At 38.1% G+C, this 15,451-nt stretch overlaps 2 protein-coding genes and 2 long non-coding RNA genes across 16 annotated transcripts; 3 read left to right on the top strand and 1 right to left on the bottom strand.

Moving 5' to 3' along the window:
* Positions 1-381: 381 nt before the first annotated feature.
* Positions 382-5,141, top strand: LOC147513747 (putative polygalacturonase At1g80170). Of its 12 annotated transcripts, none has more exons than XM_086599561.1 (10): positions 382-518; positions 651-860; positions 1,375-1,418; positions 1,637-1,871; positions 3,496-3,666; positions 3,758-3,781; positions 3,870-4,076; positions 4,172-4,706; positions 4,794-4,936; positions 5,062-5,141. In XM_086599561.1, exons 5-7 carry the CDS (start codon positions 3,541-3,543, stop codon positions 4,029-4,031), a joined length of 312 nt encoding a protein of 103 aa, XP_086455687.1. In that variant the 5' UTR covers positions 382-518; positions 651-860; positions 1,375-1,418; positions 1,637-1,871; positions 3,496-3,540; the 3' UTR covers positions 4,032-4,076; positions 4,172-4,706; positions 4,794-4,936; positions 5,062-5,141. The 12 variants fall into 12 exon arrangements, 11 of the variants coding, with proteins under 11 accessions (XP_086455687.1, XP_086455689.1, XP_086455688.1 ...); XM_086599563.1 differs by having other exon boundaries at positions 4,820-4,936; XM_086599562.1 differs by having other exon boundaries at positions 4,172-4,702.
* A 323-nt stretch (positions 5,142-5,464) lies between these two features.
* Positions 5,465-8,196, top strand: LOC147513748 (uncharacterized). Of its 2 annotated transcripts, none has more exons than XR_015217411.1 (4): positions 5,465-5,658; positions 5,991-6,108; positions 6,181-6,417; positions 6,619-8,196. It is a non-coding gene; the product is annotated as an uncharacterized LOC147513748 (long non-coding RNA). The 2 variants fall into 2 exon arrangements; XR_015217410.1 differs by having other exon boundaries at positions 5,994-6,108.
* A 2,040-nt stretch (positions 8,197-10,236) lies between these two features.
* On the top strand, positions 10,237-11,115 carry LOC147513749 (uncharacterized). The gene is made up of 3 exons (XR_015217414.1): positions 10,237-10,318; positions 10,579-10,668; positions 10,914-11,115. It is a non-coding gene; the product is annotated as an uncharacterized LOC147513749 (long non-coding RNA).
* Positions 11,116-14,516: 3,401 nt separating this feature from the next.
* Positions 14,517-15,404, bottom strand: LOC147513750 (uncharacterized). The gene has a single exon (XM_086598951.1). The coding sequence runs from the start codon at positions 15,402-15,404 to the stop codon at positions 14,517-14,519; it is 888 nt and encodes a 295-aa protein (XP_086455077.1).
* Positions 15,405-15,451: the final 47 nt, after the last annotated feature.

A 15,451-nucleotide genomic window follows, 5' to 3' on the forward strand; every position in this document is an offset into this window, starting at 1 on the left:
CGTCATCATGGGAAAGACCCCCATACTTCTGGTTCCCTCTCATCTGGTGCCGTTGACATATGGCACCCACAATTCAAGGCCAGAGATCGCGAAGTTAACATACATTACACCATAATATGATATTTGTAACACAACCCTTTTTTGCTTTGCAACGGTTATTTACCGTTAGCAAGTTCCCAACGCTATATAAGCGTTGGTAATGTTGTTAAGTGTTGCTTTAATTCGGGTGAATTTCATGAATTTATTTCCAACACTTAAAAATCGTTTTAGAAGTGTTACAAATCAAAATTTCGAAAATTTCGCGAAAGAGAGAAACGAAAAAAATCGCGCTCTATTATTTCGGTCAAAATATAAAAGATAACTTTAGTCTCTCTCCTCTCTCTCACCGCCGCTACACTCTTATGTCTTCTCCCTCTCTCTCATTGCCGGTACCCTCTTCTCTCTCTCTTGCTTACTTGGGTTAATACTACTTCAATTTTGCTTGGCTTGATACTGCTCCAAATTTTCTTGCTTCAAAGGTACGATTTTTATTTTTGCCGATGCACTGGAGCGAGCTTTGCAATATTCTAAATTCATTTTTTTTTTCAAGAATCCTAATTTGAGATTGTATTTGGTGTTTTGTAACTTCCGTTACTTGTTTCTTGCTTCAGCAAACAAAATCTAAACCAAAGTGGAGTCACTCCTTGGCTGTTTAAGGCTTTGAGATGGAGATAGATGCGAAATAAGTTCTGTCACTCATGCTAACCTTGATCGGGTGGAGGAATCTATGAGGACTTGTGGAAAGATGAAGAAGATGATGCAACAAACTCTCGGATCTACTGATATGCTTCGTGCGAACTTGCTACAGGACTAAAGAAAAGGTAATGTAGTCTCATGGAGATATTGAATTTGAGTCATTGAAATGAACAAGTAATTTAAATGAGTAGGTAGCTGGTTTATTGCATTTATGTTGATATTTGGATTCTCCCAAATTTTTTGTTGTGGTGCATATAGTAATCCCGTGGCAACACGTGATACGTGTTCCATAAATCAAAGCCTAAGTCTTTATTTTTAGAAGTTGTTACTTCTTTTTGTTTTGTTTTTTGGTTTTTCTTAATGTTTACTGCTACTATTAATTTAGATATGGTCAAAGTAGATTAGTGTCGTAGGTATTTAGTTAGCATCTTCTTTGTGTTGAGTTGGAAGAAAATTGAACGTAGGATGTACCCAACAACATTTTTGTCTTTTTAGTGTCAAATCAATTGATAAGCTGTGATTCTGCAAATGCTGCAAGGTGTCAGCTGTAAGAAACTTCCTTTGACGAAACCCTAATTTACTCGAATACCCACAAAACCTCCTTTGACAAAACCCTAATATACTTGCGCTGTTGTGCAGTGGTTGAAGAATCACAATGCATATTGGAATGTGGCTGGAGAAAGGTATTGATTGGTACATGACTTGTAACTTTCTTCTGGTTCTATCTTGAAGATGTTTTGAAGATGTTCCGATCAGAATTTCAATTGTTTACTTGTGGCTGGTCTGGTAATTATATATTCCTATCAATATTTTGTAAGTTTCAGCGGAACAATACTTTTAAATAGGTGGTTTCTGAAACTATTAATTTACTTGAATGTCTTTTTTGTATGTTATGTTCCAGAAACTTGAGTTATTTAAGAAGCTTTTGGAACTAACTCGGCATGTTCAGGGAAACCTATCAGTCCTTAAAGTGTCAAAAGCATTTTAGCTTTAGACCTAGAGAGGTTTTGTTAGAAGACGATAGAGACTGTATATCTTCAATTGGAAGAAATGTTGTTGGTTGATAAAAGAGGAAAGCAAGGAATGGCTAGCTGATGGAGACAAACAATTGAATTTTCATTCTCTGCAGAGCTAAGGTATGAACGGAACAGGATACCACTTCTACAGAAGTTGGGAAGTGTACTTTATTCTTTAGGTTTCTAATTTGTGACCATGTTCCTTTTTCCTCCTGTTGCTCAGAATCATTGTTTTCTCTATTTTTGTATTTGTTTCTCTTATTTTTTGTTGTTGTTATTATTATTATCATAATTATTAGTATTTATTATTGTTATTATTATTACCTTGTTGTCAATACAATGAAAGTCCTTGAAGTCTTGAACTTTAAGCGTAGGAGAAAACAGAACAGAACAATGACAGAAGCAGGCACATAGAATGATAGAAAGATTAGATTGATAGGAATAGGAAAATAAGTAGTTCGGCTAAAAATAACTCCATGAGCCCATAGTACTTAAGCAGCTTAGCTATGTTTCTGTTTCACAACACAACATACACAATAATTTTGGCTACCCATAATTTTTATCAGAGAGCAGATGCAGAACACTATTCTGCTTGTCCTTTATACCACATTAACATTGCAAATTTTCCAATTCAATTCCCATGTTACCTTGACTTAGTGAGTCAATGAATTGGTAACATGTCCATTAAAAACACATTGTCCTTTTTTATGTTTTAGAAAGCAACAAACATCTTGATGGCATTGTTAATGAGCCCTATTTCCGCATTTTTGAATTTGATGTACATAATTGACATCAATTTTACCAAGGTCATCCCGATTGCTAGCAAAAAATTTCGAGGAAAATGTACAAAAATCACTGTTACTGGCTTTACTTTCCTGATTTCTTTCATGCCCAATTACTTCAAGTTTGAGTTGGGAGTTTAATTGGTTAGTAGCTTCAGTTTAGGTAAATGGTTTCTAGCTTAGATGCCCGTGTTTGTTTCATTTTCTTTTAATATAAGATTTCGGGTACTCGCATGCATTATATTCTTGCTAAAGTCACGTATTACGTATTGAATTTTTGGGTGTGTGCTTACATGTTGTTTCCAATAGCTTAAAATAGGTTCTATCATAGCTACTTGCATTTTAGAAATCAGACTTGCTATTACAATGTCTTTGAGGATTGAGACTTATATGTTTGCGGAACTAGCCAGACAAGTTTGTGGTACTAAATAATATTTATTATAATGCAACACATTTTCATCGAGAAATTGATGTATAAATAGTGTTATTAGTAGTTATGTGGCTGGTTGGTGCTAGCGGATTCTTTGTTTTAACGCTGCTTGTTCATTATGGGTCAGTACTTTGGGAGCTCTTGATATTTTTTGAATAATGTAAATAGTTTGATCTAAATTAGAACCTTGCTAAAATTTTTGAAGTTTTTCTAATTAAACCCTTTGCAGATCTTGTTTTGATCTCTTGGCTATTCAAAAATGGTGGACTTTAGTAATCAAGTGAGCATAGCAAATGCGCCTCTCTCCCTATTAATCCTAATGTGATTTTTTTATGTTTTATTTAATAAGTCCTAGTTTTGTATATTCAGAACTCAGAATGTTGTAGTTTGTGTGCTAATTCTACCCGTGATTGTAGAAAACTCAACTAATACAATCTATCACATGGCATCGGTCAATTTCATCTCTATTGATTGGGTCAAGTTAGAAAGACTTCTCTTGATTGGTGATCGACTACGTCTTCTTCTTTTGTAGATACTTGGAACTATATTATCTCCTCAAGATACCGAAACGTGGGACATGATTGATTCAAGTAAATGGCTTGCATTTAGACATGTTACTGGTCTCATAGTTGATGGTTATGGAACTATTGATGGATGGGGTACAAATTGGTGGTCTAATTCATGCTGCAACAGCCACAGCAAGGTAACCTACACTTCTGCCCCATTAATATGTTTTGGAATAGTACGTTCGGCAATTTTTAAAGCTAATTGTCTCAGCTTGCTTTAATTTGCAGGATTGCACAAAAATGGATCCAACAGTAAGTATTTATATGTTGATTGGTATATGTTCGCATCTAGTAATATTTGTTAATAAATTCTGATAAAATCGCTGAATTTTGTTGTTAGGCTATCAAGTTCATATTCTGCTCCAATAGTTATCTCAAAGATCTTCACTTCATCAACAGTGCAAATACACATATTGGCATAAGACAATCAGAATGGTTTCATATTACAAATTTGAAAATCAGTGCTCCAAAACCAGCCCCAACACAGATAGTATCCATATAGACAGATCTAAGCATGTTTTTATTGACTGCTCAAGCATCAGAAGTGGTAAATAGCACTCTTTGGTTGATTTTTCTCAGTGACTTCTTAAGAGAATATGTAGATTGAAGCTAATTTTTTTCAATTATAACTACAATTTACAGGGGATGATTGCATCTCCATTGGAGACCACACTTCAGACATCAGGATAACCAATATTAATTGTGGTCCTGGGCATGGTATAAGGTAAGGATATTCATTCCATTGATCAACAATCAATTGAAGTTGTAATGACTGACCCTCAAAACACGATTGAAGTATGTACTTTGAGAATCTATTGGCCCGTTTAGACCTGGTAGGCTCGTATACAGTTTGCCCTTGCAGTATGCCACAAAATTATGTGGACTGGTGGTGCAGTGTGTGAACTGGTGGTGTGCAGTGTATGGTGGTGGACTGGTGGTGTGCAGTGTGTGGTGGTGGACTGCTGGTGCAGTGGTGTGACTGGTAATGAAGTGGACTGGTGATGCGGTATTGTGGTGCAGTGGTGTGTACTCTCTTCTACCTGTACAACTCTCTTTCTCTCTTGAAATCGTGGTCAATAGTGTTTCTCCTATCACACTCTGTTGTTATCCAGCTTCATTGGTCCTATGGAACATGAAGTAACTAGTTGCTCGTTTGCGTCTGTATATGATTAAGTAGGTGAGTCAATATCTTTTGTTTATCTTTTCCTTAGCTATTGGCACTTTTTATGACCTTGTTTGTTGTTTGTGGATTTTGGCGGCATAGTCAGCTGCTTGTGCTGTGATCTGCAGACTGCTCTGTGCCATACCCTTGTATGCAATGTACTTCTGTCAGCTATTGGCTGTTGGCTGGACTCTTCATTTGTTCCTATACCTACTACTATGAACAAAATGGTAGCATACTAGCAGGTAGTCCTTGGATTTTCGTACTATTTAATATTATCTCAATCACTCAATGTTTAAATGTGAACAGTCTAAAACCTGTCCCTTCTAATCAACTCATTATGGTAACTATTTTTTTTTCCTCGATATAGAGGAGCAATTGGTCTATTTGATGTGAAGTGGAGACGAAGTTGTAGGTTGAGGTTCAAATATATTAGACGAGGAATGCTAACACTACTACAAAAAGACACATATACCACGGTAGGTATAAATTTATATACCACTGTTTTTGTAATAACAGTGGCTAATATTTGTATACCACGGTAGAAACTCATCCGACTTTTTGGATCTTAGTTTATACCACTAATTTACAAAAATCGTGGCATCTTGTTAGTTTATACCATGGCACATTCATTTTCTACTTTTCTGTTACGAAGTATCCCACGGTTTCCTGGCAAACAGTGGTATATATTTCGGTAAATTATAATACCGTGGGGATACAGATATATTAAAGAAAATCGAAACAGTAAAAGAAAAAAGAAAAACAAAAGTTCCTCTCGCTAAAAACCGTCGGCGCTCAGGCTTTCAATTTTCTTGCAACTTCCATTAACTCTATGACCAATTTCTCAAACTTGAACTTTAAGAGAAGTGATCAGTGTGTGTGCTTCATCAGGTTGTGAACCTCTCTGTTTCGTGCATCACACAAGATTGTGCCTGCTTCATTTTTTAATTTTCTTCGTTCTCATCTTGTAAGAATTTCTCGTTTATACTTGAAATTCAAATGTGTTTAATTTGTTTTTTATATTACGTATATAAAGTCTATTAGTTTGAATTTCTCATTTTCACTTCGAAATTTCTGGTGTTTAATCTTTGTTTGTCGTTTGAGGAAATCTAATTACTATACTTATTTCCAATTAAATTTGCGAGGGTTGGATACTTAATTGGCGATTGAGGTTCTCTCTGTGTTATTTCTTTGTGATAATTCACTTTAGTTGGTTGTTTTTTCTATAAATAGTCGTTTGTCCTGCTCTTAATGTGTTTGATAGAATGATTGTGTGGGTTGAATGGTGCTGTCTTGAAGCAGGAAACAACGACCAAGTAGCATCCTCTGGATTGAGTTAACCGTCCATTGATCATAAAGTGTTTTACAACAACTCACACTATAATGGATTGTGGTTGGAGATAGTTTTCACCCTCTGGTCAGTATCGTGTTCCAAATTTTGATACCCATTTTGCTTTACATTCCAATGGAGCTTGTTCACCTTGGGCAGGCCTACTTTATAATCAGCGCCGCAGATCGATCTATATGATGAAGCATCAAATTCGAGGTTCCAGTGTAGGGCATTGAATATAAATGAGGATCTTGGACAGATAAAATATATATTCTCGGACAAAATTGGGGCATTGATTGACAACAAGATGGAATTTCAGTGTGCAAGCATACATGGAGTAGACTTCAATGACGCAAAAGCTCATTCCGACACAGCAGAAAGGATACTGTACTCGAGGTATTATAATTTATAAGTACTATTATTTGATTACGCCCAGCCTATATCTTTTCTCCTTTGTTGCACTCGATCAGTTGGGCTCATCTCCAAATTCTTATGCACTTGTTTTTATATTGCTTGTTTTTTGTTTCTTATTGTTATAATTTTTAATTTTTTTATTTTGGATTAGTCGATGGATGTGTTCTGAGTCCAAAAACGCAGGTAAAGGCTGACCCAGAGCTCCAATAACTGCTGAGAACTGGAAGGGACACAAAGGAAGGAAAACACGCCCATAATTTTTTCCTTGCTCTGGCCACTTGCAATACTGTGGTATCTTTGGTGGTAGAAACAACAGACCCGACCTCTTCTAAGGTTGGTAGATTATCAAGGTGAATCTCCTGATGAGCAGGCTCATATGGTTACATGCTTGTAGAACAAACCTCTGGACACATCATTGTTGATATTCAAGGAGAAAGACAAAGGTAATAAGAAGTTGTTCATTTTCTAGTTTTATATAGTGGATTCTAAAGCAGTATTTTGTCGATAGCTTTAGCTCCCATTTGTAGTGATTATTGAGGTAGTAGTTAGGTATTATATTAATTTTAGTAAGTTTAGCTGCTTATAGCATAACTGCCGTTGTTGTTAATGTTCTTGGCGTTTCGCTATGATAACTGCTTAGATTTGTAGAAGTGTGCAATTTCTTCCTTGGAGACCTTGGGAAGGTACTGTTTAATGTCTAGTCCTTCCCATGAAATTTAAGCTCTGTTTTTTTCCGGGCTAATAATGTCATATTGTACAGTTAATTTTTAAATGAAGTAAGGTACACACCTTTATATTTGCTCTTCAGAGTATTCTAAGATTGCAAAATAAAGATTGCAAACAATAATATCCTTTTTGACAAGTAAAGGTTGATATATTTATAGAGAGTGTAACCCTCAGTCTGACCTACTCTATTAAACCCATTACTTCTACTAAACAGATTAAATCGAAATCCCTCCCTTAATAAGAACACTATGCGATTTGAAGTTAAATTCTTTTACAACAAGAGTCCCCTAGATTAATATTTATGTTTATCTGAATTCACATAGATTAATAAGGTTCACTGTTTATTTATTGGTAAATTGATAGATCATAATGTCAGCCCATATCAAGCATTGAGATTGTCTGCAGCAGTGTAGGGATAGGTAGTTTCTGAGGCAATGCCTTTGTTGAGTTGGACAAATAGAAATGCATCATCCATTTCACCGCCCTCACACCTTGGTCCACGCCTTTAGTGTCGCAATCCACCAATTCTTGTTTGGATAAGGAGATAAACTTCCCTGTTTTTAGCTGAGTAGCGCCTTCCATAGGCGCCACTGCTGAGAATGCCCAGCAGGATCCTGAAATTTCACAAGTTAGTAATGTATAGTGTACTTAATGTATAGTGTATTTTAAAACCTTCTATAATAGTTTGGTAAATTAATCTTTTCACATTGGCAAGTTCTTTCTGTAAAACCCCACATTTTTGGGCTTAAGAATGAGTTGGGCCATTACTTCCAGTAATGGGCCTAAGGTGGATTTAGGGGTGCAATAGAATCCACGGGAAAAAGGGGGGAGGGAGTGCTGGAAAGGGAGGACACGAACTCTCTCTCTCTGTGGTAATTGGAGGGGTTTCTCTTCCTTGGTCTCCCTCTCACAATTTCGAGGGTACACTCATCCACCTCAATATAATTACATGAAAAGGTAGGAGTGGGCAGCAAGAACACAGAAGAAGAAAGTGGAAAAGAAAGCTTTGAATGAATTGGTGCATCTAATTCTTCTTATTTAATCTTGTCATATATTGGGTTTCACTCTTTGCTGAAAGGTTTTACAAGAGTTTGTTGGTTAAAAGTATTAAAAGGTGACTAAGGTCCATAGCTATTATCTTTGAACGTCTTTCGTATCTCATTTAGAAAATTTTATAGTAAGTACTATTTGTTAAGGATGTAAACTTTTTGATAGTTATGGGACTTGGATGTATATATTTAACTTGTGTGTTCGATAATGACTTTGTATGCGAAGTGCTTAGATGATCGGCATTAGTCGAGACATTCAAGTACTTTGGCGTGCACTAAGTCCTTGATGATCTCATTTTGCAAAACCGGTTACTTAACTGCTTCCGGCATTGGTCGAGACGGTTAAGTAGCTGGGTTAATCAATGAGAAGTATATTGCTTAAATTTTCGGGTTGATGAGGGATTTTTATTTATGAAATGTTGAAAATACTGAGGAGATTCTCGCTAAAATTTTTCGAGAAAAAGTCATGTATCTTAGGTATATAGTTGTTTGAGATTTGGGGCGTGACACTTTCCTAGCTCGATAGATCATTTTGTTGTTGTTGGGTGTGTTGTGTAGGGTATCAATTCGATGAAGGGGAAAAGCAAGAAGACCAAAAAAAAAAAAGAATTGCATGCTCTCCAAATCGGCGATCATCAACGCTATTTGAGTAAGGTTTTATCCGGGTTCTTTATGCTTATATTATCCGAGCTCTATGTACTTGTAGCATATTTATTTATATCATGCATTCACTTACCTTCGTGCATTAGAAAGGTGCCAAATCTTTGCATTTTTTTTGTAAGCTTGCTTGTTAAAGAGTCCATTGTGGGGTAAATTCCTTGAATGAATATATGCCACCAATTTTAATTGTTTTGATCCTTGAATGAGTACTTTTTATTTTATTTTTAGTCACGACTATTTCTTTTGTAGGGTGACCAAATTTTGTTTAATCTTGATTTGAATGTTCTTGGGACGAGAATGCCAACATAGAGGAGGATGTTCTTGGTGAAGTTATTTCGAATACAAAACAAAATAGAATAAGTTGGTTTGGAGGTTTTTTATAATATATTTGTATTGATTATAATTTGGATTTTCGATTGGGAAGGGATTGTTTTCAAATTGTGTTAGCAATTCAATGTCTTTGTGTTGGATATGTAAATTTATTTCTTTTGTTTGTGTTGCACTATGAATTGTTTATTTGAGCAATGTGTTTTTAAATCCAGTGTGGATATATATGGTGAAAATGGGCAGGTTGCAGGTTGAATGAATATGATTAGAATCAAATAATTAGGGGTTTAAAAAAAAAAAAAGACTATAAACCACGGTTTGATAAGAACCGAGGTATAAGCAATTTACATAACCCACGGTTTGTAATGACTATACACCACGGTTTGATAAGAACCGAGGTATAATTAGTTTATATAACCTACGGTTTGTGTCCAACCGTCGTATATATTATCACTATTTCCCACGGTTTGTAAATATAAGACCAAACTTTTTGGACTATTAACCACGGTTTGTAAATGTTAATACCACTGTTTTACTTAAAACCGTGGTATATAAGAGGTACTTTTCCCCACGGTTTTGTTAGAAGTATTTGTCACGGTGGTTGTTACCACGGTATGAAAACAGTGGCTAAAGGCTTTTTACCACTGTAAATAACAGTGGTATATGAGCTTTTCTGTAGTAGTGTAAGGATAGCCTCTTCAACTCGAAGCTTGAAGCTACCCTATTGAAATACACTATTATTGGTGATTCCAGGAAAGACACCTACTAAATTCCAAAGGGTAACGTAGTAAATTATCAAACCCGTTGTGTTTTCCTTTTTATTTCAGTTCAAGGTTGGATTTTGTGCTGAAATTTGATGTTGCATGCTATAGGTTCCACTTAAAACTCTTCCTATTGGCGACAACTGTAGAGTGAAGGATCAAGGTTTGAAGACGCAACATGAGTGTGAGCTCTCTCTCTCTCTCTCTCTCTCTCTCTCTCTCTCTCTCTCTCTATATATATATATATATATATATATATATATATATATATATATATATATAACAAGGAAAGTCGCTAGGAGCTTATTGAATGAATGTTACACGTTGTTTGGTATGACTTATGAGAAGCTATGTTTGAAGGTAAAAAGTGGTATGTTCTAAATATACAATGAGTCGTTGATATAGGAATCTATTTGCTTTTGTGTCCTTCTCTCCTGATTTGTTTATAAAGTGGCTTGAGAACTAGGGTGTGTTTGATTGCATGAGGGAATTTGCATTATTGAATCCCACAGTGCAATTCTCAAGAGATAGGAATGATATATAGGTAGGTATGGGAAACGTTGGGCAAGTTTTTTCTTAGCTTGATAGATCATTTTGTTGTCGTTCGGTGTATTGTGTAGGGTATCGATTTTATGAAGAGAAAAACAAGAAGGCCAAAAAAATTGCTTCCCAATCTGATGAGTCATGATCACCTCAAGTTCCTCGTCAAGGTAAAACTTAAACCCTACTATCCATTTTCTCAATTTTCAATTCGTCAAGTTACTACAAGGTTTTCTTTTTATGCCCCGATTTTATGTAATCATTGTTTATGTCGTCGAGATATGGGAGTAGACAACAAATGCTCTATCTTTAGGGGAGGGTGGTGGTGGTCAAGTATTTAATTAATTGCATGAATTTAATTAGTATAATTGTTTTTCTAAATTCATTATTTGTTTTGTGAATTTTTTGGAATTAGATGGGCTTTGTGGAGCGGCACTAGGATTTATATTGAGTGAAGCCATCGTCACTAATGCTTGTTATTGCATTTTGAAGATTCGGGATTGTTTGAAAAATCGTATAGAAATTTGTAACCCTTAGTAAATCTGAATTTGTAACCCTCAAAACTCTTATGAAGTTATATATATGGTTCAATAAATATAATATTTTTTTGAGGTGTTTGTTTGTGTTTATTTTACTTGTCAAATGGTATGAAAAAGTATTGGTAATTTTATTTGCTTCTATATGAAATTAGGAGGTGCAGGTTTAGGGAAGAAAAAAATTAAAATAATTTTTTTTTACCATATCAACACATCAGTAACGGTTGTAAACCGCAAAGCAAAAAAGAAATATTAAAGCATCATTAATAATTGTTATAAATCAAACAACGCAACGCTTTTTAACCGTTAGTAATTGTCATTCTGCAACGGTTAATAACCGTTGCAAAATTTGGTTTGCAACGCTTTTTAACCGTTAGTAATTGTCACTCTGCAACGGTTAATAACCGTTGGAAATTTTTGTTTGCAACGCTTATTGACCGTTGCAAAAATTTCCAACGCTTTACCCACGCCATATTTGCAACGCTTAAAAAGCGTTGCGAAAATTATTAGCAACAGTTTTTTGCCGTTGCAAATAGCCTGTTTTGGTGTAGTGATATACATGACTCGACATTGGAAAACCCGGTGGTTGCATCGTCTTTGTTTTTCAGCTCTCACCTTCCACGAGACCAAGCTTACGGCGATTTTGGCTTGTTTGCATCTCACCGCGCATCCATATATACCGGATGGGAAAAGGTGTGTTAGTGTCCCTTTCCCCTTCTTTTTCCTTGTAACTCTTTCTAACAAGTATCTGTCCTCAGATGAGCTTGGACATCGGCTATGTGGCACGTGGACTGACCAACACCTTAGAGGCTCTGGATGTCATGAAGAAGGAGATTGATGGTCCTGATGGTTGGAAAGCCAGATATACCAAGTTAGAAAAGGACCGGGATGATCTTCGAATCAATGCGGTGAAGGCCCAGAGAGCTTTGCAGCAAGCTGAGGACAAGCACCGCGACTATGTTGTGGGGGTCACGTCTAAACTGGATAGCCAAAAGGAGTTGGAGAAGATTGCTATTCAAGATGCAATGGATAAGGCTGTAAAGGAGGTTGCTGACAGATTCCGAAGCTTGGTAGAGAAGAAGATAGCCTGCCAACTAAGTCAACAACTCGAAGAACTCTCTCCTGCTGGTCGTCTGCTCCCCATTGCTCCTTCAGTCCCTTCTATTGAAATTACATCACCATCCCCAATTGCTCCTGAGGCCGCCTCTCTCACACCAATTGCTCCTGAGGCCGCGATACCACCGTCCCCTCAAGCCACTCCCAGCACGGTCACCTCTCCGATTGAAGTGGATGATGACATCACCACCGTGGTGGAGGCTACCGAGGTGTCTTCTCAAAGGGATGTAGCTGAAGGCCAAGAATGATGCACTGAAATTTGTATTTATATTTTTATTCATCCGACACGCACTCATCTTGACATTTTGAAATTTTGGGTTTGTATGTTTATACTCTAGCCTGTTTTTATGGGTATGCCCAGCAGGTTTTTAAGCAAATTACATTTGCCTCTCATATGTTGCTCAACTTTCTATCTTTCATAATGTGATGCCTATCCTCATTTGGGGGAATTACCCCTAAGTTGATTTGGATTTATTAAGGGCGTCCCCTTTAGTATGAACTTGTGGGGGCAATTCGATTTCCCCAAGTTGATTTGGATATAGAGTCCACGAAGAGCTCATCCCCTTTGGGTTGTTTTGGACGCCCACAATTTGATTTGAAGTCCTCTTAGGCTCATCCCCCCTTTTAGTATTTGGACATTTTGTTTGATGCCTTGTAGGGGCAATTCAGATTGCCCCATTTTGGTTTGATTCGGACATAGAGTCCACGAAGAGCTCATCCCCCCCGTTGTTTTTGGACGGCTGTGAAGTCTCTTAGGAGCAGTTCATTCTGCCCACAATTTGATTTGGATTTAGTCCGCGAAGGGCTCATCCCCCCCGCTATCTTTGATCGGCTGTGAAGCCTCTTGGGAGCAGCTCATTTTGCCCCCAGTTTGATTTGGACCTTAGTCTGCGAAAGGCTCCTCCCCCCCGCTGTCTTTGATCAGCTGTGAAGCCTGATGGGGGCAACTCATTTTGCCCCCAGTTTAATTTGGACCTTAATCCGCAAAGGACTCATGCCCCTTTGTCTTTGATGTGGTTGAAGCCTCTTGGGAGCAGCTCATTTGCCCCCAGTTTGATTTGGACCTTAGTCCACGAAGGGCTCTCCCCGGCTGTCTTTGATCACGTGGAGCCCCGGGATGGGGGCAACTCATTTTGCCCCCAGTTTAATTTGGACCTTAGTCCGCGAAGGGCTCATCCCCGCTGTCTTTGATCAGCTGTGTAGCCTGATAGGGGCATCTCATTTGCCCCCAGTTTGATTTGGACCTTAGTCTGCGAAAGGCTCATCTCCCCCGCTGTCCTAACTCAACCATTATTCATGCCATGTTTGGAAGAAATGCAGTCTTTATTTCATTGACTTAGAATTCGAAACGCAATACATATTCTTATTACTCTACATACATAAAGACTTTTCTTGTCCCACTGGAAAGTCAAACGCTGCTTCTTTCATGGAATTTCTTCAGCATTATGATATTCCATGGTTTCTCAATCTCTGCCCTTGCCGGTGTCTTAATCTTGTATGTTCCAGAAGTTCCCTTCTTTGTCACGACATACGGTCCTTCCCAATTGGGTCCCAGTTTGCCGTCGTTCTCCTTCTTGGTAACTGGTGTAACTCTTCGCAGCACCAAATCCTCAACCTTGAATGCACGCGGCTTTACTCGTTTATCATACTATCTCTGTAGTTTTCGATGGTACTCCTCCAGTCGCATGCGAGCCATATCTCTTTTTTCCTCTATGACATTCAACTCAATGGCTAATATCTTCTCATTTAGTCCCATTTCCACAGCCCTGGTTCTTGTTGTTTTCTCTATAATTTCCACAGGTATGACTGCCTCTACCCCATATGCCATTGCGAATGGTGATGCATTTGTGGAGGTTCGTGGTGTGGTACGATAATCCCATAAAACATGATTCAATTCATCGGCCCACGCGCCCTTTCGATCTTCTAACTTTCTCTTTAAATGGTCCATGATGATTTTGTTCGATGATTCCGCCTGCCCATTCCCCTCCGGATTGTATGGCGCCGAGAACACTTGTTTCACTTTGTAGGCTTGAAGGAATTGGCGCACTTTTTTTCCAAGAATTGTGTTCCATTATCTGCGATAATTGTGTACGGCAAACCGAATCTACATATGATGTTCTCCCAAAGGAACTTCTTCACATTCTCTTCTTTGACTTGCTGTAATGCCACTCCCTCCACCCACTTGGTAAAATAATCAGTAGCGGCCAGCATAAATCTTCTTTTGCCGTTGGCCATGGGTAAGGGCCCAACTATATCGAGTGCCCACATGGCGAATGGCCATGGACTAAAGACATTATGCAGCGGCTCAGCTGGGGAATGTATGAGTTGTGCAAACTTATGACATTTCTCACATGTTGTTGCATACTCTATCGTCGATCTCTCTTCATATGGGGCCAAAAATACCCCTGAGATATCAATCTATGGGTTGTCATTCGCCCAGCTGAGTGACTTCTGCAATCACCTTCGAGGACCTCGGCTAGCACTTCTTGGACTTGCTGAGGCCCTATACACTTTAACAATGGTCGGCTGAAACTTTTCCTGTACAAATCCTTCTCTAATAGAACGTATCTCTGACTTACTTGCTCCATCCTTCGTCTCTCCTGTTTATTCTCTATCTCTACTCCCCTCAGAAAAGTTTTTATTGGCGTCATCCAACACGACTCCTTCTCAGTGGTGAGTAGTACACATTCCTCTTCTGATGTACTTGGTTTGCTTAACACCCTTACTTCAATCGAACGACCCTCCATTCCTGGAAGTACAACAGCCACATATGCTAAAGCGTCAGCATGTCTGTTTTCCCCGAGGCCCAAATGGGTGAATTGAATCTTTTTGAACTTGCTTGCTTTTCTTTGTAGGACCTCCAGATACCGCGCCATCCTTGGGCAGCGTGCCACAAACCCCCCATTCATCTGACAGATAATCAAGTTAGAGTTAGAGTACACCGATAACTTGCTTACTCCCAGATCTTGTGCCAAATCTAAACCTGCTATCACTGCTTCATATTCAGACTCATTATTAGAAGCCGCGAACCCCAGTTTCATTGACAACTCTAGCCTTGTGTTTTCAGAAGTCACCAAAACAACACCAATTCCATTCCCCGCATCAGTAGCGGATCCATCCGTGAATACTCTCCATCCATTCCGCATATCCCAAGGATCCAATGGATCACAATTAGGTTCTCCCTCCTGGTCCATGACCATTTCCTCTCCCCAAGTTGGATCCTCGGCGGGGAATTCAGCCAGGAACTCCGCCATGGCTTGCGCCTTTTCTACCGTTCTGATATGATATTGGATTTCGTAAC

Source organism: Coptis chinensis, chromosome 3 (assembly GCF_015680905.1).
Source record: "Coptis chinensis isolate HL-2020 chromosome 3, ASM1568090v1, whole genome shotgun sequence".
Lineage (NCBI taxonomy): Eukaryota > Viridiplantae > Streptophyta > Magnoliopsida > Ranunculales > Ranunculaceae > Coptis > Coptis chinensis.